This window comes from Mauremys reevesii, linkage group 3, assembly GCF_016161935.1.
Source record: "Mauremys reevesii isolate NIE-2019 linkage group 3, ASM1616193v1, whole genome shotgun sequence".
Lineage (NCBI taxonomy): Eukaryota > Metazoa > Chordata > Testudines > Geoemydidae > Mauremys > Mauremys reevesii.
In genome coordinates, this window is record NC_052625.1 from 207,715,517 (window position 1) to 207,741,767 (window position 26,251).

Here is a 26,251-nt window from a genome sequence, read left to right on the forward strand (position 1 = left end):
CGGGTCAGGCCCTCCCGCGGAGCTGGGGGGAACCCGTCATTTCGTCTGGCTCGCCTGCCTGCCCCCCACGGCTCGGGTCAGGCCCTCCCGCGGAGCTGGGGGGAACCCGTTGGTCCGTCTGGGTCACCCGCCTGCCCCCCACGGCTCGGGTCAGGCCCTCCCGGAGCTGGGGAACCCGTTGGTCCGTCTGGGTCGCCCGCCTGCCCCCCACGGCTCGGGTCAGGCCCTCCCGCGGAGCTGGGGGGAACCCGTCGGTCCGTCTGGGTCGCCCGCCTGCCCCCCACGGCTCGGGTCAGGCCCTCCCGCGGAGCTGGGGGGAACCCGTCAGTCCCTCTGGCTCGCCCGCCTGCCCCCCACGGCTTGGGTCAGGCCCTCCCGCGGAGCTGGGGGGAACCCGTCGGTCCGTCTGGCTTGTCCATCTGCCCACCAGGCCCCTCGCCCCACACGGTTCGGGTCAGGCCCTCCTGACTGTGTGATGCCTGTGAGGGAGGAGTCTTTGGGGGAAGGGGGTGTCTGTGAGTGGGGGAGGGATCTTTGGGGAAAGGGGTGTTTGTGTGGGGAGCCGGTGAGTGTGGGGGAGGGGGTGTTGTGTGGGGAGCCGGTGAGTGTGGGGGAGGGGTCTTTGGGGGAGGGGGTGTTTGTGGGGGGTGCCTGTGACTGTGGGGGAGGGAGGGTCTCTTGCTGTTTCATTGCTGTGGCAGAAAGGCTGCCTGAGGAGCTGGGCAGCCTCCCCCTGTCCCATCGCTGCCCCCCACCTTGTTGACCCTGGGCCTGGCTGAGTCCAGGGGGCTCCGTTGGTGCCCTGCTGGCAGGGGTGGGCAGGGACAGCCACCAGCCTCACCCTCCTCTTCCTCAGGTTCCCACGAGCACCGGGCCGCCGGGGAGCAGCCCAGGCAAAGCGGAGGTGAAGCTGGAACTGGCCTTTGAGTACCTGATGAGCAAGGACCGGCTGCAGTGGGTCACCATCACCAGCCCCCAGGTAGGGCCAGCTGCCGCCTCCCCTGGGCTGCACGGTGCCCAGCAGTGGGGTCTCTGCAGGGCCCCCCAGCTGGCGGGAAGGGCTGTGCTCTGGGGGAGATGGGGCTGCTCGGGGCCGGCTGTGGGGTCTCTGCAGGGCCCCCCAGCTGGGCGGGAAGGGCTGTGCTCTGGGGGAGATGGGGCTGCTCGGGGCCGGCTGTGGGGTCTCTGCAGGGCCCCCCAGCTGGGCGGGAAGGGCTGTGCTCTGGGGGAGATGGGGCTGCTCGGGGCCGGCTGTGGGGTCTCTGCAGGGGCCCCCAGCTGGGCGGGAAGGGCTGTGCTCTGGGGGAGATGGGGCTGCTCGGGGCCGGCAGTGGGGTCTCTGCAGGGCCCCCCCAGCTGGCGGGCAGGGCTGTGCTCTGGGGGAGATGGGGCTGCTCGGGGCCTCTGCAGGGGCCCCCCAGCTGGCGGGCAGGGCTGTGCTCTGGGGGAGATGGGGCTGCTCGGGGCCGGCTGTGGGGTCTCTGCAGGGCCCCCCCCAGCTGGGCGGGAAGGGCCGTGCTCTGGGGAGATGGGGCTGCTGGGGCCTCTGCAGGGCCCCAGCTGGCGGGAAGGGCTGTGCTCTGGGGAGATGGGGCTGCCCGTGGCTGGCTGTGCGGTCTGTGCAGCGCCCCCACCGGGGCGGGTAGGGCCGTGCTCCGGGGGCGATGGGGCTGCTCGGGGCCGGCTGTGGGGTCTCTGCAGGGGCCCCCAGCTGGGCGGGAAGGGCTGTGCTCTGGGGGAGATGGGGCTGCTCGGGGCCGGCTGTGGGGTCTCTGCAGGGCCCCCCAGCTGGGCGGGAAGGGCTGTGCTCTGGGGGAGATGGGGCTGCTCGGGGCCGGCAGTGGGGTCTCTGCAGGGCCCCCAGCTGGGCGGGAAGGGCCGTGCTCTGGGGGAGATGGGGCTGCTCGGGGCCGGCAGTGGGGTCTCTGCAGGGGCCCCCCAGCTGGCGGGCAGGGCTGTGCTCTGGGGGAGATGGGGCTGCTCGGGGCCGGCGGAGGGGTCTCAGCAGGGCCCCCCCGCAGGGCGGGCAGGGCTGAGCGCTGGGGGAGATGGGGCTGCTCGGGCCTCTGCAGGCCCCAGCTGGCGGAAGGGCTGTGCTCTGGGGGAGATGGGGCTGCTCCGGGCTGGCAGTGGGGTCTCTGCAGGGCCCCCAGCTGGCAGGAAGGGCTGTGCTCTGGGGGAGATGGGGCTGCTCGGGGCCTCTGCAGGGGCCCCCCAGCTGGCGGGCAGGGCTGTGCTCTGGGGGAGATGGGGCTGCTCCGGGCCGGCAGTGGGGTCTCTGCAGGGCCCCCAGCTGGCAGGAAGGGCCGTGCTCTGGGGGAGATGGGGCTGCTCGGGGCCGGCAGTGGGGTCTCTGCAGGGCCCCCCAGCTGGCGGGCAGGGCTGTGCTCTGGGGGAGATGGGGCTGCTCGGGGCCGGCTGTGGGGTCTCTGCAGGGCCCCCCAGCTGGGCGGGAAGGGCTGTGCTCTGGGGGAGATGGGGCTGCTCGGGGCCGGCTGTGGGGTCTCTGCAGGGGCCCCCAGCTGGGCGGGAAGGGCTGTGCTCTGGGGGAGATGGGGCTGCTCGGGGCCGGCTGTGGGGTCTCTGCAGGGCCCCCCAGCTGGGCGGGAAGGGCTGTGCTCTGGGGGAGATGGGGCTGCTCGGGGCCTCTGCAGGGGCCCCCCAGCTGGCGGGCAGGGCTGTGCTCTGGGGGAGATGGGGCTGCTCGGGGCCGGCTGTGGGGTCTCTGCAGGGCCCCCCAGCTGGCGGGCAGGGCTGTGCTCTGGGGGAGATGGGGCTGCTCGGGCTCTCTGCAGGGCCCCCCAGCTGGCGGGCAGGGCTGTGCTCTGGGGGAGATGGGGCTGCTCGGGGCCGGCAGTGGGGTCTCTGCAGGGCCCCCCAGCTGGCGGGCAGGGCTGTGCTCTGGGGGAGATGGGGCTGCTCGGGGCCGGCTGTGATGGGCGCTGTCTCCCCCAGGCCATCATGCTGAGCATCTGCCTGCAGTCCATGGTGGATGAGCTGATGGTGAAGAAGTCTGGCGGCAGCATCCGCAAGGTGAGGGGGTGGCTGGGAGGGGGGTGAGTGTGTCCCTCTTGCATTGCTACCACCTCAGCTCCCCTGGGGTCCCCTGGCTGCCCCCCGCCCCTTGCTGAGCTGCTCTCCTCTGCTTTCCCCCAGCTGTTCCGCAGGCGAGCCAACGGGGCCCTGCGGCGCTCGGACAGCCAGCAAGCTGTGAAATCCCCACCCCTGCTGGTAAGTGCAGCCCCCCGCCCCGCCCCGCCCCGCTGCCCCCTCTGACCCGTGTCTGTCTCTGCAGGACTCGCCCGACGGCAGCCGGGAGCCCATGCTCAAACTCTCGGTGAGTAACTCGCCTCCTCCTCGGGGGGGGCGGGGGTCCCGCAGCGCGGCATGGTGCTAACCTGCCCTCCCTCCCTCCCTGCAGAGCAAGCTCACCTCCGTCAGCCTGCGCGGCATCAGCCACTCTGGCTCCGCCAGCGACTTGGGCGCCAACGACTTCCACGGCAACTACGCCTTCGAGGGGATCGGCGACGAGGACCTGTAGCCTGCTCCGCCCGCGGCCAGCGCGGCTCTGGGGAACGTCCCACGTGCCTCTGCCGGGTTACCAGCCGCCTGCCCCTGCCCCACTCCAACCCCCCCCCCCCATTGCCTTTGGGGGGGCGCCACCTCCCCACTGCTGCCACCGCCTTCCTGAGGGCGGCCCCTGCCCTGGCTCAGCCCACGGAGCCCGTTTCACAGGGGGAACAAGGCTCCCCTCCATGGGGCGAGAGCCAGGACGGGGGCTGGTCCAGCACCACACCCCTGCAGGAGGGCTCAGGGGCCTGGGGCCAGGACTGGCCTGCAGCTTGCACTTCGAGCCAGGCCGAGGGCTGGCTGGCTGCCAGGGGAGGTGGAGGCCGGGGGCTGTTCCCATGGCGACAGACACCTCCCGGCCTCCATAAATGCCAAATTAGCAGCTAGGTCTTTGCACAAAGAACGGCGGCCGAAGTTCAGCAGTGGCTGCGCCTGCCGCCGCGAACCCGCTCATAGACGCCAGCATCATCGCCAGGCTTGTACCCTGTAGGCGCTGCTGCTTGCAGAGGGACTGGAGCATCAATGGACATTAACCAGTGTTTACACACTGCAGTGATTAAAGCGGCTCATGATTGGTAACGGGTGTGTAGCTGCCTTGCCTGGGCTGGGGGGCTGGGAGGGGGGGCAGCAGCAGCCCAGAGAGGCCGTAACTCCAGCTGGGCCCCCAGCCATGCCTCCCTTTGGGCAACCCCCCCCTCCCCCCCCCCCGACTCCTTGACCCCCTGTAGGTCCATGCCCTGGTCGGCTCTTAACCCAAGTCAGGGCCCCAGCAGGTGACTGTAAATCGCTGTTGTGCCTGCGCTGGGGCAGGGGGCACAGGGCAGCGTGCCCACGCCCTGCCCCGTGCGGTGGGGCCAGGCGCACATACCGCAGCAGGCCCGGGGAAGCTTGGGGCCGTGACACATCAGCACTTACAGGGCGTCGCACGCAGGCAGGGCCAGGCTTGGTGCTGCTCGACCCCCTTGCTGGAGCCCACTGAGCAGAGGGCCGAGGGGCTCGGTCTCGCTCACAGCCCCTGGGCGTGGGTAGGCGCCTCTGCACCCCAAAGAGCGAAGCCAGCTACCCAAATGGACTTTAATGCTTTTATACACAATATAAATTACACAGCCTTGAGATGCACCCCAGGGCGGGGGGCCAGGCCAGCCTCCCCCCCACCCCTCCCTCCCTGCTGCACCCGAGTGTGCTGGCGGAGGGAAGGGGCCACACTCCGTGGTCCCTGACAAGGCTTCCTTGTGCTGCCTGGGCAGAGGCCAGCTGGCACGCCGCCTCCTCGCCCCTGAACCCCCATTTCCAGGGTGGGGCCGGCCCAGGCAGACCTGCTCCAGGGAACAGCTGTGTATGATTGGGGGGGAGAGGGGGGGTCTGTTCCCTCCCCGACAGCAGCTCCACACAGCTGGGGTGCGGCTTGGCCTGAGCCTCCCATGACAGAGAGGAGGAGTCACCAAGCCAGCCCTCTAGTGCCTACTGGGGGCTCAGACTCCATGGGCGGGGGGAGGCCGCAAGGCAGCAGCCACTGCCCGGCCCTGCAGGAAGCAGAGGCTTTTATTCCAAGCAGGGGCACCGCAGGGTAAGAAGCGCCCTGGCCCCAGCTCAGGTTACTGGGCAGCAATGGCTCTGAGTTCCCGCTTCCCACGCCCAGCCTGTCTGAGGGGGGGGACCTGCAGCACTGCTGGGCCCTGCCCCCCAGCCGCTGCGCAGGCACTCGCTCCTCCCCCTGCCCCCAGCCAGCAGCAGCATTTCAGCCCCCCGCCGTGCGCCTGCGGCGGGCCAGGCCCAGCTCCTAGTGCAGGGAGGCCGCTGGGGGCGGCAGGGCCAGCCGGGGCTTGGCACTCGGGGGGCTGGCCCAGCCCTCACCAGCAGGGCCGTGGATCTTCTGGTGGCGCTTGTAGTTGTCCCAGTGGCCGGTGGTGTAGGGGCAGTGGCGGCAGCGGAAGGGCTTCTCGCCCGTGTGGCGCAGCATGTGGCGCTTGAGGTTCATGCTCTGGTTGCAGCGGTAGCTGCACAGGCCGCAGCGGAAGGGCTTGTCGCCAGAGTGGATGCGGCCGTGACGCTTGAGGTTGGCCAGGTTGCCACAGGCGTAGTCGCAGAGCTGGCACTTGTAGGGCCGCTCGCCTGTGTGCACCCGCTGGTGTCGCTTGAGGTTGTCCAGGTGGGCGGAGGCGTAGGGACAGAGGGGGCAGGCGAAGGGCTTCTCGCCGCTGTGCGTCTTCATGTGCCGGGCCAGGTGGTTGGGGTAGTGTGTGGCGAAGGAGCACAGGCTGCAGGAGAAGCCCTTGGCGCCGCTCTCGGGGGGGCTCTCACCCGGCTCAGCGCTCAGCACGGCCAGGCTGCAGCGGCTGCAGATCTGCTCGACCAGGCTCTCGTCCTGCGCCAAGCCGTCGTCCAGCACCAGCCCGCACATGCGGCAGGTGAAGGGAAAGAGCAGCTCGGGCAAGGCGTCTGCCTCGTCGCCCCGCAGGCGGGTGCAGCCAGGCAGGAGGGGGCTGCCGGCACCACTCACGTGCAGGCTCAGCTCCGGCAGCAGCGGCTCTGCAGGACAGGGCAGAGGGCAGCTGTGAGACTGGGGGTGGGGACCTCCTCCCTCCCCCGCCCGCCATGTCCATCCCCCTCCTCCCTTCCCCCGCCCCTGCCCCATCACCTATAGAACAAATCTAGCGGGTGGGGGAGAGGCAACCCCCCCCCCGCCCCAGTTCCAATGCTCCTCACTCAATCCACCCAGCACAGGTGGGAGTTCCCTGCTCCCTGGCCGCTGGCCATGGTAATGCACACATCTCCTCCCCAGAGCGAGTGCCAGGGCTTGTCGCCAGCGCGGCTGGGCCGGCTGCTTGATGGAGTGTTTGGGGCACAGCGGGTGGGGAGCAGGCTGGGCTCACAGGCCCAGTGAGACTTGGCCAGAGACAGCTCCACTCCTCCCAGGCTCCCAGACCTCACAGAGCAGGAGCTGCCCCTGCAGGCCAGTGACCACACTGGCTTCTCCTTCCAGGGCCCTGCAGCCCTGCCCTCGCTGGCCCAGCAAGGCTGCCCGGGAGCGGCCTGCTCTGGCCCACGTGCTGGGTGTGTCCTGCCCCCCTACCTTGGGCCTTGTCCCGGCAGCAGGGCCCCTCCTCCGCCTGGCGATGGCTCAGCATGTGGCGCTTGAGGTTGCGGCTCTGGTTGCAGCGGTAGTCGCAGGCGCTGCACTGGAAGGGCTTGTCCTGGCTGTGGATGCGCTCATGGCGCCGCAGGTTGCCCAGGCTGCTGCAGGCGAAGCTGCAGGCCTGGCAGCGGTAGGGCCTCTCGCCCGTGTGCGTGCGCTTGTGCCGCGTCAGGTTCACCAGCTGGGCCGAGGCGTAGTCGCAATGCGGGCACTTGAAAGGCTTCTCGCCGTTGTGGGTCTTCATGTGGCGCTTGAGGTGGCTGGAGTAGTGGGAGGCGAAGGGGCAGAGTTGGCAGGAGTAGAGCACACGCTGGCCCCGGCCCTCCTCGGCCCCCGCACACTGTGGGCAGCTCTGCCCCAAGCGCACGGCCAGCTGCAGGCCACACTGAGGGCAAGGCGGGGCTGGGGGGCCAGGCTCCCGCCCCTCCTCGGGGTCACTCTCCACGCTCAGCTGCCGGTAGCTGGAGGAGTAGTCGTCGTCGCTCAGCGAGTAGGCCGGGATGGAGATCTTCCCCACCAGGGAGTCCACTGCAAACGCCGCAGGGAGAGGGGAGCAGTCAGCGCAGAGGCCACACAGGACCTAACACCCATCCCCAGCAGCCACCCACAGCCCCTCCCCTCTGGGCTGGACACAAGAACGGCCAGGCCGGGTCAGCCCAGTGTCCTGTCTTCTGACAGTAACCAGAGCCAGACGCTTTACCGGGAACGAACAGAACTGAGCCATTATCTAGTGAGCCAACCCTGTCGTCAGTCCCAGCATCTGGCAGCCAGAGGCTAGGGGACACCCAGCGTGTGGGGCTGCGGCCTGACCATGTTGGCTAATAGCCATTGATAGACCTGCTCTCTAGGAACTTAGCTTGTTCTTTTTGAACCCTGTTATAGTCTTGGCCTTCACAACATCCCCAGGTTGACTGTGTTGTGTGTAGAAATACTTCCTTTTGTTTGTTTTAAACCTGCTGCCTGTTAACTTCATGTGGTGACCCCTAGTTCTTGTGTTAGGAGGAGGAGTAAATAACACTTCCTTATCTACTGTCTCCACACCAGTCATGATTTTATAGACCTCTGTCATATCCCCCCCTTAGTCGTCTGTTTGCCAAGCTGAAAAGTCCCAGTCTTGTTAATTTCGCCTCATAGAGAAGCCGTGCCAGACCCCTAATAATTTTTGTTGCTCTTTTCCGAACCTTTTCCCACTCCAATCTCTCTTTTTTGAGACATCTGCACCCAGGATTCAAGATGTGGGCGAACCAGAGATTTATAGAGAGGCAATTTGACATTTTCTGTCTTATTATCCAGCCCTCTCCTAATGGTTCCTATGTTCGGTGTGCCTCTGTCTGCCGCGGCACATTGAGTGGATGTTTTCTGAGAACTGTCCATAACTCCACCGTCTCTCTCTTAAAAGGTAACAGCTAATTTAGCCCCCATCATTGTATATGTAGCGTTGGGATTCTGGTTTCCAATGTGCATCACTTTGCACTGATCAACATTGAATTTCACCTGGCATTTTGGTGTACAGTCACCCAGTTTTGTGAGAGCTTTTTGTAGTTTGCTTTGGACTTTGCCACCTCAGTGTTTACACCTTTTCCCCCACATCATTTATGAATGTGTTGAAGGGCACTGGTCCCAGTGCAGGAGCCCCCCGCAGGGATAGCCATCCATGAGCCCCTCCCCTTTGGGCCACGCCCACCAGCAGGCCACCCCAGCAGACACCAGTTCCCAACAGCTGGGCCTGCCCACACAGGACCCCCACTCCGTGGAACTGCAGTGGTTCCTTCTACAGCTGCTGGCCAGGCCCTCACCGAGGCCATTAACCAGCATGAGAGCTGGCACGGGGGCTGGCTGGACCTGCACTGACCGCCCACACAGCAGGGTCACCCCATGGCAAGGGCACAGCTGAGCCAAGAGAACCGTCCCGGAAGTGCCCCAGCCGGACAGATGGCAGTCAGGGCACTACCCTGCTGGCAGCCTGGGCCAGGGGAGCACAGGGCTTGCAGACAGCTGCACTCCAGGCCCGGAGAGAGGCACACGCTGGGCCAGCGAGCTTTGCAGCAGTGGGCTCATGGAAATGCCATCTTCCCAGCCAGCACTGCTTCTCCAACAGAGCCGAATGCCAGGCTGCCTTCTAAGTGCCTGCCACTGGCTCCTCAAGCCCGCCCAGCTCCCCAACTCCCTGCATGGGGCCTCGCTGCTTGTTCCAGAAAATGGATACAACCCCTGGGCCCATCCCCTATCACCGAGGCAGAGGTTTCCTGTCTGTTCTCTTCCTCTAACTCCAGTGACCCCCTCCAGCCCCCTCATCTGCCTTGTGCTCACTCTCAGGCTCCAGCCAGGACTAGCCGGCTTTAGTTTCTCCCCCTTAAAAACCCATTTGCCTCACCAGCTACCACTCCAGACCTGTTTCCCCTCCATCAGTGAGCTCACTGCACAGTGCTGGGGAGGAGCTGGGAAGGACGGGACAGAGGTCCTGGAGGCCAAAGTTGGCTGCTAAGCAAGAGATTGAAGTCCGGGACCTGCATAGGAGCCATTCTCTGAAATGCTTCTCGTTCCACGCGCAGGGCCAGTTAGACAGGCAGAACTGCAGGGTCTGAATGCGTGGATTTGACGATGGTGTAGGGAGGAGGGGGTTAGATCTATTAGGAACTGGGGAAGGAGGAGCCTATACAGGCAGGATGGGCTCCACCTACACCAAACTGGAACCAGATTGCTAGCATGGCAAATTAAAAAGGTCATGGAGGAGTTAGGGCTGGGGGAGACCCACATGATTCGGACAGAGGCATCGCTTAGGGGAGTAGCCTAGTAAAGGGGAAAGGACAGCAATTGATAAAGTGCAGGCAGGAGTCAAACGAGAGAGTGAGTGTCCCGTTCAATGACATCACAACAAGGCAGACAACTAAATAGTGACAAATGTTATAAGTGCTTGTTTACACATGCACAAAGTCTAACTAGTAAGATAGGTGAACCTGCGTGCCTGGTATTAAATGAGGCGGTTGATATAACAGGAAACATGGAACCTTGGCAGACTGATGATAATCACTGCAACACTAATTCCTATAGATTTTGTACCCTGGTAGGACAGAAGCTGCGTGAATGGCGCTGGAGATTAGGAAACGCTCAGGGGGATTAGAGAGACTGTAAAAATAGAAAATGCAGTAATGGGAGACTTCACCTATCCCCCTACTGACGGGGAACAGGTCACGTCACGATAGGATGCAAAGAACATTTCTAGACGCCATTAATGACAGGTGCTTGGGGCAGCCAGTCCTGGAACCCCCGGGGCAGCAGCGAGTCTTGCCCTAGCGCCGCTCTACATAAGGCTGCAAGTCCATCTAACTCGCGCTAGTTCGGTTACGCAAGTTACTGAACTCACGTCAACGTACAGTGGTGTCTGCACGGCGCCACGTTGACGGGAGATGCTCTCCCATTAACGCAGCTTCTGCTCTTCGGGAGGAGGAGCCCACACCTTGCCAGGAGAGCGCTCGCCCATCAACTCAGCAGACATGGCCTTTGTCCTACATGGCGGCGCACAGGATCTGATCTAGACGGTGAATATAGTGGAACTGCTCGGCAATAGTGACCATAATGTAATTAAATGGAACATCCTTCCGGGGGGGGGGGGGGGGAAATAAAAAAGAACCCCCCCCCCACTAGCATTTAACTTCAAAAAGGGGAACTACACAAAAAGGAGGCAGCGAGTTAAGTGGAAAATAAAAGGAGCAGTCACAAGAGTGCATGGAAACTTCTTACCACCTCCATGACAGAGGCTCAAACCATATGTATACCCCCCCCACAAGAGAATGCCATCTTTGCTAAACAGAGTCAAAGCAGCAGCCAGAGATACAGACACCCCTTAAATATTGTAAGTCAAATCTTACTGATGAAAAAAGAAAGGATAAACTCTGGCAAGTCGTGTAAAATTTAATTAGGCAGGTAAAAAAAGAATCTGAAGAGCAACTAGCAAAAGACTAAAAATATTTTGCCTTTTTTTTTTTTTTTAAGTACATCAAAAGCAGGAAGCCTGCCAGACAGGACCACCGGACAATCGAGGTGCTAATGGAGCACTCAAGGATGACAAGTCCAAGTTACAGGAATTCTTTGCATCAGTCTTTACTGCAGATCACCTGAGGGAAATTCCCATTCTTGAGCCATTCTTTTTAGGTGACAAATCTGAGGAGCTGTCCCAGATTGAGGTGTCAGTGGAGAAGATTCTGGAACAAATGGATAAAGTAAAGAGGAATAGGTCACCAGGACCAGATGGTGTCACCCAAGAGTTCTGAAGGAACCCAAATGTGAAATTGAAAAACTAACTGTGGTATGTAACCTATTGCTTAAGTCAGTCTTTGTACCAGATGACTGGAGGATAGTTAATATGATGCCAATTTTTTAAAAAGGACTCCAGAGACAATCCTGGCAATTAGAGGCCGGTAAACCTGACTTCAGTAACAGGCAAATTGGTTGAAACTATAGGAAAGAACAGAATTATCAGACACAGAGGATCAGGATATGTTGGAGGAAGAGTCAACATGGTTTTTGTAAAGGGAAATCCTGCCTCACCAATTAGAATTCTCTGAGGGGGTCAACAAGCATGTGGACAAGGGGGATCCAGTGGATATAGCGTACTTGGACTTTCAGAAAGCCGTTGAGAAGATCCCTCAGCAATGGCTCTTAAGCAAACATGGGATTAGATTAGAGGGTTAGACTAGATGACTCTTGCAGTCCCTTCTATCCCTGACTCTATAATTCTACGATAAGAGGGAAGGTCGTCTCGTGGATCAGTAACTGGTTACAAAACAGGAAACAAGGGGCAAGAATAAATGGTCAATTTTGACAGTGGAGAGAGGTAAATAGCAGGGTCCCCAGGGGTCTGTACTAGGACCAGCTGTTCAGCATATTCGTAAATGATCTGGAAAAAGGGGTAAACGATACAAAACGACTCAAGATAGTTAAGTCCGAAGCAGGCTGTGAGGAGCTCCAAAGGGGTCTTACAAAACTGGGCGACTGGGCAACAAAATGTCAGATGAAATTCAGAGTTGATAAATACAAAGTAATGCACAGTGGAAACTAATCTGAACTCTACATACACAATGATGGGGTCTAAATCAGCTGTTACCACTCAAGAAAGATCTTGAGGGCATTGTGGACAGTTCTCTGAAAATATCGGCTCAAAGTGCAGCAGCAGCCAAAAAAGTGAACAGAATGGTAGGAACCAAAAGGAAAGGGGTAGATAATGAGCCAATAAATATTATAATGCCACTGTATAAACCCACGGTCCAGCCATACCTTGAATACTGCGAGCAGTTCTGGTTTCCCCAGCTCAAAAAAAAAATATATATATATATATATATATATATATATATATTGGAATTTGAAAAAGTAGATAGAAAGGCAGGAAAAATTACGAGGGGGATGGAACAGCTTCCACATGAGGAGAGATTAATAAGACTGGGACTTTTCAGCTTGGAAAAGAGACGACTAAGGGGCGATATGACCGAGGTCTATAAAATCAGGACCGGCGTGCAGAAATTGAACACGGAAGTGTTATTTACTCCTTCACATAACAAGAACTGGGGGGTCACCGAATGAAATTCATAGGCAGCAGGTTTAAATCAAACCTAAGGAAGTATTTCTTCACACGATGCACAGTCAGCCTGTGGAACTCGTTGCCAAGGGATGCTGTGAAGGCCAAAAGTCTAACTGGTTCATAAATAATTAGATAAGTTCACAAACAATAGGTCCACTAACAGCTATTAGCCGAAATAGTCAAGGATGGAACCACATGCTCCAGGTGTCCTACTCCAGGAGGAATTCTGCACCACTGTGCATGTGCAGAAGGACAAGTGCAGAGTCCTGCACTTAGGACAGAAGAATCCCAGGCACTGCTACAGACTAGGGACCGAATGGCTGGGCAGCAGTTCTGCAGAAAAGGACCTAGGGGTTACAGTGGACGAGAAGCTGGATACAAGTCGACAGTGTGCCCTTGTTGCCAAGAGGGGCAACGACATATTGGGCTGCAATAGCAGAAGCATTACCAGCAGATCAAGGGAAGTGAATATTCCCCTCTATTCGGCACCAATGAGGACACAGCTGGAGTGCTGTGTCCAGTTTTGGGCCCCCCACTACAGAAGGAATGTGGACAAATTGGAGAGAGTCCAGCGGAGGGCAACAAAAATGATTCCTGTGCCCCAGCCCCCTACTTACGAGGAGAGGCTGAGGGAACTGGGCTTATTTAGTCTGCACAAGAGAAGAGTGAAGGGGAATTTGATAGCAGCCTTCAACTACCTGAAAGGGGGTTCCAAAGAGGATGGATCTAGACTGTTCTCAGTGGTAGCAGATGACAGAACAAGGAGTAATGGTCTCAAGTTGCAGTGGGGGGAGGTTTAGGTTGGATATTGGGAAACACTTTTCACTAGGAGGGTGGTGAAGCACTGGAATGGATTCCCTAGGGAGGTGGTGGAATCACAGAATATCAGGGTTGGAAGGGACCTCAGGAGGTCATCTAGTCCAACCCCCTGCTCAAAGCAGGACCAATCCCCAGACAGATTTTTGCCCCAGATCCCTAAATGGCTCCTCAAGGACTGAACTCACAACCCTGGGTTTGACAGGCCAATGCTCAAACCACTGAGCTATCCCTCCCCTCTTTCCTTAGAGGTTTTTAAGGTCAGGCTTGACAAAGCCTGGCTGGGATGATTTAGTTGGGGATTGGTCCTGCTTTGAGCAGGGGGTTGGACTAGATGCCTCCTGAGGTCCCTTCCAACCCTGATATTATGTCCCCTGCAGATCCCCTCATGCCTAAAAACAGATTCAGCAGGGGAGGTGCTGCAGTTACACCTTTTGCCCACCAGGGGCTGCTGTGGCACCAGAAGAGAAGGCAGCTGGCTCTGGGCTGGAGTAAGGCGCTGTAGAGAGGGAGGGGGCAGTAGCTGCCTTCTTACAGCACCTTGCCTGCGGGGCCAGGTGAGGGGAAACAGGATACAGGGGAGGATGACCAGAGTGGGGCACGTCACAGACTGGGTTCAGAAGGGCCGGGGGGACGGGACAAACAAGGGAGGGGGCACAAAGCCAGTGAGGTGACAGCATTGAGCCAGGGGCAGAATGGGAGTGGGGGTGCAGGGATACCTGGGAATGGGGAGGAGATGGCTGAGTCGGTGCAGGGACACATGGGGATGGGGGGAGCAGTGGCCAAGTGGGGGGTGTAGAAACACATGGGGGAGAGGAGGTGCAGGGACACGTGGGGATGGGGCAAGGAGATGGCTGAGTGGGGTGTAGAAACACATGGGGGAGAGGAGGTGCAGGGACACATGGGGATGGGGCAAGGAGATGGCTGAGTGGGGTGTAGAAACACATGGGGGAGAGGAGGTGCATGGGGGATGGGACAGATGTGCCTGTCTGAATGGGAGAGGCTGGGGGTCAGCCAGGGTCTGCATGGGAAGGCCCCCCAACTCCTGAACAACCTCTCCCACCCTGCCAAAAAAACCCCACCCTGTTCCATACGTCTCCCACCCACACCTAACAACCCTCCAGGTTCACTCCCAGGCCCCTGCCCAGCAATTACTTCCCTCTCCCTCAGCTCCTCCGTTACCCCGACTCCCCCCGGCCTTTGCACTGCTTCGGAGGGGTGGGGGAAATACGGGTCTGTGTTGTACTTTAAATGAATTATTATTCAAAGGTCTGTATTAATGTGCCTAGTAATAAGTAAGTAATAATTGGAGATATACCAATCTCCTAGAACTGGAAGGGACCTTGAAAGGTCATTGAGTCCAGCCCCCTGCCTTCACTAGCAGGACCAATTTTTGCCCCAGATCCCTAAGTGGCCTCCTCAAGGATTGAACTCACAACCCTGGGTTTAGCAGGCCAATGCTCAAACCATTGAGCTATCCCTCCCACCCAAGTAAGGAATCTATTTGCCAAAAAACATTTCCTGAGTCTTTTTTGTTGTCAGTATTGTTACAGACATACTTGCTAACAGGTATTTTGAAATAAATTACCAAAATAATTGAAGCTGGCATGATTATATTGTGTTATTTTGACAAATAAAAGATGCAGAATTTTAAAATATTGCATGCAGAATTTTTATTTTGGCACAGAATTCCACGGGGAGTATTTTTTTGGCACAGAATTCTGACTGGGACAGGAGAGGGGAGGGATAGTTCAGCAGTTTGAGCATTGGCCTGCTAAACCCAGGGTTGTGAGTTCAATCCTTGAGGGGGCCACTTAGGGATCTGGGGCAAAAATTGGTCCTGCTAGTGAAGGCAGGGGGCTGGACTCAATGACCTTTCAAGGTCCCTTCCAGTTCTAGGAGATTGGTACATCTCCAATTAAAAAAAAAAAAAAGACTGGATGACAGGGGATAGATCACTCGATAACTGCTCTGTTCTGTTCATTCCCTCTGGAGCATCTCTCGCTAGCCACTATTTCTCTGACCCAGTCTGGCCGTTCTTATTTTCACTTTCTACAATATCAGTCTGGAGTTCCTCTCCTCAACTCCATCCGAGATCCTCTCTGACCTTGCTTCCATCCCTCACTCTCCACTGAAACTGCTTTGCTGAAATCTCTGATGACCTCTCCCTAGCCAAAGCTCAGAACCAGCGCTCCATCCTCACCCTCCTTGAGCTGTTAGCTGCCTTTCATACCGCTGACCATGCTCCTCCGCTTGCAGCCTTGTCTTGGTTTCCGTGACTCTCTCCTCTCCTGGTTCTCCTACTGCTCCAGTTGCTCCTTCAGCACAGCCTTTGGAGGATCCTCTTCTCTTTCCGTGGGGGTTCCACAGGGCTCTGTCCTTGGTCCCCTGCTCTTCTCCCCGCACACCTTATCTACTTCTACTCCACGCCCGTCTCCTGCTGCCAAACTACAACCATGTCCTGTCTTGCTGGTGTCTCCTTGTGGATGCCAAGCCATCAGCTGAAGTGCAACATAGCTAAGACAGAGCTTCTTAATCTTCCCCATGTCACCTGCCTGCTACCTCCTATCTCGATCGCTGAGGACTCCGCCACCATCCAGCTGTCACTCAGGCCCATCACCTGAGTATCGTCTTCGACTCAGACCTCGTTCCAGGCCCTCACTTGCAGGCGGTGTCTAAATCTTGCCGATTCTTTCTGCACAACAGCTCTTGGATCCAGCCTAATCTGTCCAGCCACCCAACTAAAACCTTCCGCCAGGCTCACATCTCACTTACTGCAGCATCCTGCCCTCTGGCCTTCACAAAGGCAACCATGTCCCACTCAGGTCCATTCAGAATTCTGCTGCAAAGATCTGTCCTAGTCTGGGGCACTCTGACCATGTCACCCCTCCCTCTCTAAACCCCTCCACTGGCTCCCCCTCTCTAGCACACCAAACCATCTGGGCAGGGCCTAGACAGCGAAGACAAGCAATTTCGCTCTCACTCACAATCGAAGGCCGACTCCTGCAGCTGACCAAGCACTCGCACCCACTGGTTACATTTTAAACAAGCACCCCAGTGTTTTCTGCCTGGCTGCCTCTCCCTTGGGGGGTTCCCTGCAAAGTTCCACTAAACTCATGACCCTGCTTCAGCAGCCGCTTTTCTCTGAGGCCTATGAAAGCCTGACAAAGGGGAGCCTGCTGGTGGGCTCAGCCCACTGCCCATCATGCTGACCAATACCGCTGCACTGTTCCCTCGGACCCCCACCTTTGCTCGTGTCCACGTCTTGTCTACGGCAGCCAGCCCCTTGCACAATGGGAGCCTGGTCCTAGGCACGATGGGAACACAAATGATTAATACGAAGAGGGGCTGCCTTCATGGGCAATGCCCGCCCTGGCAGAGGGGTCAAAGCAGGTCGCTAAATGACGGCGGCAGGTCAAACACAGCGAGCAATTGGAACTGCCTGCGAAGCTGGGCTCACTAACCCAGCCAAACATTCTGTCCCTGGATGCAGGGACAGAGAGTTACAGCTCGGGGCACTGCCCTGAGAGTAGAGTCAGCACAGGACTTGTACCTACTCTGACCCCTAACTGACCACGTGCTCCCAGCGGGATGCTCCACTGGAACAACCGGCTGAGGGCTGCGGTGGCTTCTCCAGCCCTTGACGTTTTTAGGCGCCGCTCTAGCTCTGCTGGAAGTTCTGGGCCCAAGGTGGGACTCATTGGGCGGGTTCTCTGGCCTGCGTGATGCAGGAGGTCAAACTAGATGATCACAATGGTCCCTTCCAACGTGAGAGCTCTGCATCCTCTGTGACCATCCTGGAAAGAGCCTATGTGCTGCAGGGACCGACACGTGAACCGCTATGGGTCCAGGAGCAGGCTGGAGAACAGGCCCACTCGCACAGCAGCAGCGCTCGCGGGATCTGCCCAGGGCAGGCCGAGGGACAGCTCTGGGGAACCTGCCAAGGCTCCTGCGCTGTTTAGTACGGAGGGCCCAGTCCCTGTGCCAGTGCCGAGCTCTCCTCTCCTCTCCCGCACTGCACTGGGAGCCCACGTAGTGCTTGGCAATGAGCCAAGCCCCTATGCCGAGGGCTAGCGAACACCAGGAGGTGACATAGCTGTGGGGCGGGGCCAGCAGCCAGACGGGCACGCAGTGCACACCCGATCACCACACCCAGCTGAGCACACGGCCCAGCCTCTGCGCCACTAACCCCCAGAGACCTTGGAGTGCTCTGCAGAGGTCAGGGCTGCTATCCTGTCTGCAGATAGGGGCAGGGAGGTGCCGAGTGCGGAACTTGCCACAGGTCAGTGAGAGAGGCAGGAAGACATCCAGGCTGCCGGCTCAGGGCCCCATCCACAGGGACACGCGGTCTCTTATGGCCACCCGCCTAAATGACGTCTCTGCAGAGATCTTCACTGCTGGGGTAATGGAGACTCCTCCAGAAACATCACTCTGCTGATTGGAGCTCAGACTGCTAAGGCCATTGCAGCCAGCAAGTGTGACCACCTGCAGAACCGGCCACTGACCCTCCTCCAGGGACTCCTGCATCAAGCCCAGAACTGTTGGCTGAGCCAGAGCAGATCTTCAAAAAACAAGAGTGCCCAATCTTCTAACTTCTCCCAGGGCTGGAGAATCCCCCACACCCCTGGCCAGATGTCCCACGGTTAGGGTGACCAGGCGAGAGATGTGAAATATCGGGATGCGGGGGGGTGGGGGGGGGGGGTACCAGCAGAGCAACAAACACCAACAGCCGCTGGAGCATAGGAAAAATTGGTGGGGGCTGAGCACCCACCGGCAGCTCCACGCTCCGCCCCTCTGCACCAGCTCGCCTTCGCTCTGCCTCCACCTCCCGAGCTGGCTGCCGCATCCTGCTTCTCCCCCCTCCCTCCAGCGCTTGCGTCGCCTGGGAGGGAGGGGGAGGAATGCGGTGGGGAAGAGGCGGGGAGTTGGGGAGGGATCCAATAGGGCAGTGAGGGGGCAGGGCCAGGGCAGGGATTTGGGAAGGGAGGGGCGTAGTCAGGGCAGGGCTGGGGTGGAGCTGGGGCGGGGGTGTGTGAGCCCCCTCTGCCTGTGCGCCGGAGGGCAATTTGCGTCCCAACCGACTAAATATCGGGACGTCTGGTCACCCTACCCACAGTTAATCCCCCTCACTGGGAAACATCTGCACCTTATTTCCAAGCTGAATTTCTCCAGTTTCAGCTCCCAACCTGCCTTTGTCTGCCAGACTGAAGAGCCGTCTGCTAGGAGAATCCTTCCAGGTCACGCTCCAAGTCACCTCTTCACGTTCCCTTGGTTGAGCTAAATAAACGAGCCTCGTCAGTCTCTCGCTGCAAAGCAGGCTTTCCAGACCTCAAATGGCTCTTCGCAGAACCCCTTCCAATTCATCAAGATCCTGTTTGCAGTGTGGACGCAGCATCCAGCAACGGTTTCACTAATGCCACATACGGAGGTAACACCACCTGCCTGTTTATACATCCGAGGATCACGTTTAGCCTCTTCGCTGCAGCGTGGTCCTGGGAGCCGACGTTCAGCTGGCCCACGAGTCCTTTCCTGAGTCACTGCTTCCCGGGAAGTTCCTCTGGCCCGTGAGCAGGACGACGCTCTGTGCTGCTAGGGAGACAACCTTGCATTTGGCGGTGTTGTTGAAATGACACCTGTTGCTCCAGGCTCCCATTGATGCCTGGCAGGGCCCTGCGAGGATGCCAGGGCCAGGGAGTTCTGCTTGGTGCACAGACATCACTTCATTTAAAACATACATTACAAACGTGCAGCTGGGAGGCGCAGCTCTGAGAAGCCAGGAATCCATCTATCATCTAAGGTTTTATAAGGCCACGCATCTTCCACGCCAGCTCAACAGCTCCAGCTGCACTCTCAGGGATTGTCTTTTCAGGCCAGGACTCTGCTTGGGGCAGGTCTGGGGGAGTTGGGTGCAGGTGGGAAGAGAGGAGGGTGGTTTACTGCACACCATCCAGACCTGGAATGACTGCCTGCCTCCTGGCGTCTTGGAGCCCAGCAAGCATTCCTTCACCACCACCACCCCCCGTCCAGTCAGGCTCCTGGCTGATCTATGCTGGGTTCTCTGCATTGATGTAGCTGTGCCGGTGCAGATGCCCAAGGTAGATGCACGACACCTGTGTGGCCAACCCTGGTGAGCGCAGCGCACACACACTAGGGGAGAAAACCCCCGAAGGTCATTGCCTGCAGCCCCAGGGCAGGAAGAGAATCCAGATCTTTGGGGCCTGTCCCATCCGGGGCTCCTCCGCCAGCACACTCCGGGCTCTGCCACCTGACACATCAATTGTAGCAGCCTCAGACCAATCTTCCCCACAGCCCTGTCTAGCGAACTTGCCACGGCCCAGCAGCGACAGGCAACACACGACACCGTCCCTATTTATGGGCATGAAGGGTGCCCAGATGACTGTAGCTCTCATGTCTTGACTTCGTCCATGCGCTCCCGTGGGCTCTCTCTGGACTTGCCTGTGCTTTTCACAGTGACAAACAGAGGCCAGGCAGCTCGGCCCCCCACCCAACCCGTTTCCTCTGCACAGAGCTCAACAGTCGTGCGCTTGTCCCACAGGAACCCAGGCCACCTCCGAGGGAGTGGAACCCCCACATGACAGTACACAAGCCCAGAGCGAGGGGTCAGACCCACCCCATCCATCTCTCACCCAACTAGGCAAGCACCCGCCCTGCCTCCGCACGGGTCCCAGCTAATCAGGCACCTGGGCAGCACGATGGCAGATACACGTCAATGTAGCCAAGGGTGGGTGAGGCACATGCCCTGCCTGGCCTCTCCCCACCCAGAGCCTCAGGGGACACCACAGGGGAGCTGGGTCCTGCGGGCAATGCTCCCTTATGGCTCTGGAGACACAGCTTCACAGAAGCCCTAGCAGTTGCTGTTGGGAAACACAGAGGCTCCCCATCCTGCTCGGGATGGAGGTGACTGCAGGGAGGGGCCTGTGCCAGGGCCCCAGGACCAACTTCCTCCCCAAAACCCTGAGCACAGGGCCAGCTCCCTCTCCCCCTTCTGCCCCCCAAACCAGCAACAGCTGCTGCTGCCTGGACTACCAGCCTCCTAGTGCCCAGTAGAGACCCCAGCCACTCCTGAGTGCAGGCCCCACGCTGGGGTCTAGCGGAGAACTGCTCTCACCCAGCTCCAATGGAGGAGCCTCCCCTTTCACCGCAGGGTCCCTCTGGAAAACACACACAGCCCATAGACAAACCTTCCAAATCTTTCTCAAAGCCCATGATCCTGTCGCTGCTGTCCTCAAACTCCAGGTCCTGGCCCAGCAGCAGGTCACTCTGCAGCACCAGACCCCCTCCTGGCGTCTCCTCGAGAGTGTCTTCAGTGTCCACTGCAACACACGGAGCGCCAGCCAGTTACTGCTGGGGCACAAGGAAACGTGCTATCACGGGCTGAGGACTCTCTTCTTTCTGCCGCACAGCCATGGGAGGCATGGGGAACGGACGTTACCACTAGCGTCTGGAGCCAGGGCTGGGCCCAGCCACATGGGGAGCCGGGGCTTAGGCAGTGGCTCCAGGGAGAGTCCTCCACATGCTACCAGCTGCATGTGAAGTGCCCTCCGAGCCCCCCATCCTACAGCACGGGGGAAAGGTGAACCCCTCGGTCCCGATGCCCCTTCTCAGGCTGCCTTCAGCGTCCTGGATCAGAGCTCCCACGACACGCAGGGGAGCTAGGCAAGACAAGGGAAGGCTGGGGCACCTCCTTTTCCCTGTGCAGCAGGGACTTCACACCCGCTTCTTGCGTGAAGAGAAAATGAGGCCCGAGGGGATTGGAGAAGCAGTGACAGCCGGTAGAGGAGCCAGCCAGCCACCCAGCCAGGCCTGCATGGTGGAGCACACCGATGCCCTCAGGCCCCTCTGCAGGGCAGAAGCACTGCATTAAAAGGTCCAGGCACACCCCCGCACTCAGGCCATGGCTTCGCAGCTAGCCAGTGACAGCTAAGGGCCTAGCCAGCACCACGACCTCCTACACACAATTAGCGTTGCTGGTCCCAACAGGGTAGGGGAAACTCGCAAGCTCTGTCCCCAAAGCCCAACGCCTCTGCAGACAAGCAGCTACGCTGGCAGGAGACTCAGGTGACCAGATTAGATTTCATTTTGCCAGGGAGTTGTCAGTGCAGTCCAGGGGACGCTGAGCACAGCTGGCTGTTGGGAGAGAGTGCGCTGGCTTGCATGGGACGTGCAGCTTTCGCCCCACTGCATGGCAACTGGACTATCTGGAGTCCTGACCTGGCCCAGTGTCTGCGGCCCCTGAGCCTCGCCAGCTTTCCAGCCTTCACCCTCTCGCTCCCGTGGTGCTGGTGGGGAACTGAAACCCAAAGCGACTGGCCCAGGGCCCCACAGGGAGCCCTTGGCAGAGCACAGACTGGCTCCCAGGACGACACCCTGTCCATGCAAGTTATTCCACCAAAGCCCACTGGTGCTCAGGTCAGATCTTGGGTTCTGCCATGCCACACACCCTTTCCTGCTCGTCCCCCCGCCACGTGGAGACCTTCAGGAGAGGAGCCTGGAGCCATCTGCCTTGTACATTTCACCGGGAGGGGAGACAGAACGGCTTCCCCGATGGCTACTCCCCACCTGCTAAGAATGGGAAGAAATCAGAGATTCTGCTGCCTGAAAGGAACCGCTCACATGGCTTCTCTACCAGGGCTAGGGAGCTGCCCACCTATCCCCCCCTGCACAAGAGCTCTATCCCAGGCTATGGCTGCATCACCAGCTAAGGCTGCGATTCCCTTGCTCAGGCGCTCAGCGAACAAGTGCGAGTATCGACAGCCATGTGGCCGCAGCAGCCTGGGTAGCGGCAGCAGAGGCACGGCCTGGCTGTGCCAAGTACCTGCCCAGCCATTTCAGCTGTGCCCGAGCTACTGCAGTGAGGCTGTGACCTACACTCGTGCGACTTGCCGAGAGCTGGTGCGAGGGCACGGACAGCAGCAGGGGAATCATCGCCACAGGCTCCTCAGAACGGAGCAGGGACGTCCCTATGGGCAGTTTCCTACAGACGCCACAGCGTCTTCTCCACCTCGACAGACGGTCAGTGTAAGGGAAACGGACACCACTGAAAGCTGAATGCGCCAGGGTCTGGGGGCTGCCTCCCAGCGTCTGACTGCTATGGACACACAGCACCTCTGGGCTCCCCTGGACTGCGATCCTTGGGGGCTGCCTCCCAGCGTCTGACTGCTATGGACACACAGCACCTCTGGGCTCCCCTGGACTGCGATCCTTGGGGGCTGCCTCCCAGCGTCTGACTGCTATGGACACACAGCACCTCTGGGCTCCCCTGGACTGCGATCCTTGGGGGCTGCCTCCCAGCGTCTGACTGCTATGGACACACAGCACCTCCGGGCTCCCTGGACTGCGATCCTTGGGGCTGCCTCCCAGCGTCTGACTGCTATGGACACACAGCACCTCTGGGCTCCCTGGACTGCGATCCTTGGGGCTGCCTCCCAGCGTCTGACTGCTATGGACACACAGCACCTCCGGGCTCCCCTGGACTGCGATCCTTGGGGGCTGCCTCCCAGCGTCTGACTGCTATGGACACACAGCACCTCCGGGCTCCCCTGGACTGCGATCCTTGGGGGCTGCCTCCCAGCGTCTGACTGCTATGGACACACAGCACCTCCGGGCTCCTGGACTGCGATCCTTGGGGCTGCCTCCCAGCGTCTGACTGCTATGGACACACAGCACCTCTGGGCTCCCTGGACTGCGATCCTTGGGGCTGCCTCCCAGCGTCTGACTGCTATGGACACACAGCACCTCTGGGCTCCCTGGACTGCGATCCTTGGGGCTGCCTCCCAGCGTCTGACTGCTATGGACACACAGCACCTCTGGGCTCCCTGGACTGCGATCCTTGGGGGCTGCCTCCCAGCGTCTGACTGCTATGGACACACAGCACCTCTGGGCTCCCCTGGACTGCGATCCTTGGGGTCAGCCTCCCAGCGTCTGACTGCTATGGACACACAGCACCTCCGGGCTCCCCTGGACTGCGATCCTTGGGGGCTGCCTCCCAGCGTCTGACTGCTATGGACACACAGCACCTCTGGGCTCCCCTGGACTGCGATCCTTGGGGGCTGCCTCCCAGCGTCTGACTGCTATGGACACACAGCACCTCCGGGCTCCCCTGGACTGCGATCCTTGGGGGCTGCCTCCCAGCGTCTGACTGCTATGGACACACAGCACCTCTGGGCTCCCCTGGACTGCGATCCTTGGGGGCTGCCTCCCAGCGTCTGACTGCTATGGACACACAGCACCTCTGGGCTCCCCTGGACTGCGATCCTTGGGCTCCCCTGCAGCACCTGGAGCTTGGTGTCCAGACTCCCCCCTTGGACCAGCAGCGCGGCACTTAGCTGCAAGGATGTTACAGCCAGGGACACTAACACCCCCCACCCCCTGGCCGCTCTGCTACCCCCTTGCCCCAGCGCCCCCCTGGGCTGCTCTACTACCCCCAAGCCCCAGCCGCCACCCCCCCCCGGCAGCTCCCCTAGCCCCTATCCTCAGCGCCCCAACTCCGCTACCCCTAACCCCAGCACCCCCAACTCTGCTACCCCTAACCCCAGCACCCCCAACTCTGCTACCCCCTAACCCCAGCACCCCCACGGCAGCTCCCCTAGCCCCTAACCCCAGCGCCCCCAACTCCGCTACCCCCTAGCCCCAGCACCCCCCCGGCAGCTCCCCTAGCTCCTAACCCCAGCGCCCCGCCAACTCCGCTACCCCCAAGCCCCAGCCGCCACCCCCCCCCCGGCAGCTCCCCTAGCCCCTATCCACAGCGCCCCCCAACTCCGCTACCCCCTAGCCCCAGCACCCCCCTGGGCTGCTCCGCTACCCCCAAGCCCCAGCCGCCACCCACCCCCCCGGCAGCTCCCCTAGCCCCTAACCCCAGCGCCCCCTGCTGCTTTGCTTCCCCATCCCCACCCCGCACTCCTACCCCATTCCCAGCTCCCGCCCCCGGGCTGCTACGCTGCCCCCATCCCCAGCGCCCCGGGAATTACCGACCCCGGACCCCCGACCTTTCACGGGCTGCGGGTGTCGCTGCTTCCGGCGGGCATCGTGTCCGGCTCCAGCCCGGCCGCCTCCCGCCCCAGCTCCGGCCCCGCCGCGCCGCCCTCGCCGCTCATGGGCCCCGCGGCTCGGAGCGGCCGGTGGCTCCGGCCCCACTTCCGCTTCCGGCCGCAGGGCACGATGGGAGCCCCGGGGCCCCTCGCGGGAACGGCGGTGACGTCATCGGCGCGCCCACACCCGCGGGGCGGGGGCGGGGCTTAGCGGCGGAGGCTCCTGTGGCCGCAGGTCAAGGGAGCAGTTAAGAACGACAAGGACGTTGCTGTCCCGCTGCCGGCTTGGGAAGAGCCGCTCCCGCCCGCTGGGGCAGAGGCGGCACCGTCGCGGGCTGAGGGCCTGGAGCGGACGGAGCCTTGGCGAAGCCCCGTGGGCCTGGGCCCAGCTGCTCCCTGCCCGGGCACAGACAACACTCCGCCCCCTCCTCCGCGCAGCCGCTGTGCCGCCGGCCGGGCGTGGCGGAGCCTCGCCTCGCCTCAGACCCTGCGCCAGAGCCGGGCCGGGGGCTCACAGCCCAGCCCGCCTCGCCTGCGGCCCTGGGGGGGCAGCGTTCGCCGGCTCGGCCCGGCCCGGCTCGGCTCGGCTCGGCTCCCTTCCGGCCGGGCTGTGGGGCGTTCTGCGAGCGGGCCGGGAACGTACCGGCCGCAGGCCCGAGCGAGAGGAGGCGGGGGCGGTGACAGCGGTTACTGAGCAACGCCTGGCGGTGAGAGAGACGCGCCGTCTCCCTCCCTCCCTCCCGGAGCTCCGTGTGCCGCACGAGCCGGTTTCCCTCCCCCCCGGGAGTCTCTCTCCTCCCCTGGGCCCAGCAGGGCTGCACCCACACCCCGCAGACACGATTTCTGTAACGGACTCGTGTCCCTGCTGCTAACCGGCCCCGTGGGGTCAGTCATGGCAGGGTAGATGCTTTTTCTTAATCCCTCTCCACGCCCCGGGTGTTTCCAACACGTTTAAAATGAGCTTTGTATCCACGGACACCCCCTGAGTCTACAAAGAATCCATCAAACAAAAAACGAAACCATTTCCCCAGGGGCTTTGGTCCTGCCACGCTCTCCTGTTCACCCTCTCTGAATCCGTCCTTAGAGCGAGAAGCTTCCTGGGGCTGGGATACAGCAGTCTTGCCCTTCTCTGTGGATGAAGAACCCCCCTTCTCTTTCCTGGAGCTGGGGCAGAGGAACAGCCTTTGCAGTGATCTCCCTCCTTCCTTCCCCACCGGTTCTGCCTCGGGATCAACCCTCCCTGAATTCTAAAAAACGCTCTGGTAGGCCCAGCTGCTCATTTACCAGTTAAGCCCTAAAGGGCTCCCTGGGCAATCTGTTCCCCTCAGGCTGGCTCACCAGCAGGAGTCATGGGGAGACTGGACCCAGCTTCCTTCCTAAAAGGGAGAGTCACTCCCTGACAACCTTCAGCAAGATCCCTCCCAAGAGGCCACTAAAGAAAAAAAGATATACTGGCACTATAAAAGGTTCAGAAAAGGGCAACTAAAATTAGGGGTTTGAAGAGGGTCCCATATGAGGAAAGATTAAAGAGGCTAGGACTCTTCAGCTTGGAAAAGAGGAGACTAGGGGGGGACATGATAGAGGTATATAAAATCATGAGTGATGTAGAAAAAGTGGATAAGGAAAAGTTATTTACTTATTCCCATAATACAAGATCTAGGGGTCATCAAATGAAATTAATAGGCAGCAGGTTTAAAACAAATAAAAGGAAGTTCTTCTTCACACAGCGCACAGTCAACTTGTGGAACTCCTTACCTGAGGAGGTTGTGAAGGCCAGGACTATAACAGCATTTAAAAGAGAACTGGATAAATTCATGGTGGTTAAGTCCATTAATGGCTATTAGCTAGGATGGGTAAGGAATGGTGCCCCTAGCCTCTGTTTATCAGAGGATGGAGAATGGATGGCAGGAGAATGATCACTTGATCATTGCCTGTTAGGTTCACTCCCTCTGGGGCACCTGGCATTGGCCACTGTCGGTAGACAGATACTGGGCTAGATGGACCTTTGGCCTGACCCGGTACGGCCTTTCTTATGTAAGTTAGTAGCCACTGAGTGAGAGGCAAAGAACTCTGGTGGATTAGAAACTGTCTAGAAGACAGAAAGCA

The 26,251-nt window shown here is 60.1% G+C and overlaps 2 protein-coding genes across 9 annotated transcripts in view; one reads left to right on the forward strand and one right to left on the reverse strand.

The window, feature by feature from the left end:
- The window catches only part of SNX17 (sorting nexin 17), a 39,390-nt gene extending 35,241 nt beyond the window's left edge, over positions 1–4,149 (forward strand). The window contains exons 11-15 of the mRNA XM_039529348.1: positions 857–979; positions 2,956–3,033; positions 3,157–3,231; positions 3,296–3,337; positions 3,422–4,149. Coding sequence (XP_039385282.1) covers positions 857–979; positions 2,956–3,033; positions 3,157–3,231; positions 3,296–3,337; positions 3,422–3,541 — 438 coding nt within the window. The 3' untranslated portion in view covers positions 3,542–4,149. The remainder of the gene's footprint in view (positions 1–856; positions 980–2,955; positions 3,034–3,156; positions 3,232–3,295; positions 3,338–3,421) is intronic.
- A 199-nt stretch (positions 4,150–4,348) lies between these two features.
- On the reverse strand, positions 4,349–24,517 carry ZNF513 (zinc finger protein 513). 8 transcript variants are annotated; one of them, XM_039529339.1, is made up of 5 exons: positions 24,104–24,517; positions 21,559–21,677; positions 20,300–20,431; positions 6,644–7,234; positions 4,351–6,099 (listed from the first exon to the last, which is right to left on the reverse strand). In XM_039529339.1, exons 2-5 carry the CDS (start codon positions 21,614–21,616, stop codon positions 5,351–5,353), a joined length of 1,530 nt encoding a protein of 509 aa, XP_039385273.1. In that variant the 5' UTR covers positions 21,617–21,677; positions 24,104–24,517; the 3' UTR covers positions 4,351–5,350. The 8 variants fall into 8 exon arrangements, with proteins under 8 accessions (XP_039385280.1, XP_039385273.1, XP_039385274.1 ...); XM_039529340.1 differs by having other exon boundaries at positions 21,559–21,680; XM_039529341.1 differs by lacking the exon at positions 21,559–21,677 and having other exon boundaries at positions 20,300–20,459; positions 24,104–24,515.
- Between the last annotated feature and the right edge of the window lie 1,734 nt (positions 24,518–26,251).

Coding starts and splice junctions, on each gene's coding strand:
- ZNF513 (XM_039529339.1), bottom strand. CDS start 21,616: ATGGCTCCAGGCTCCTCTCCTGAAGGTCTCCACGTGGCGGGGGGACGA. Junction 7,235..20,299: donor CTTTGAGAAAGATTTGGAAG/GTTTGTCTATGG, acceptor CGGCGTTTGCAG/TGGACTCCCTGGTGGGGAAG. Junction 6,100..6,643: donor CTGCCGGGACAAGGCCCAAG/GTAGGGGGGCAG, acceptor CCTGTCCTGCAG/AGCCGCTGCTGCCGGAGCTG.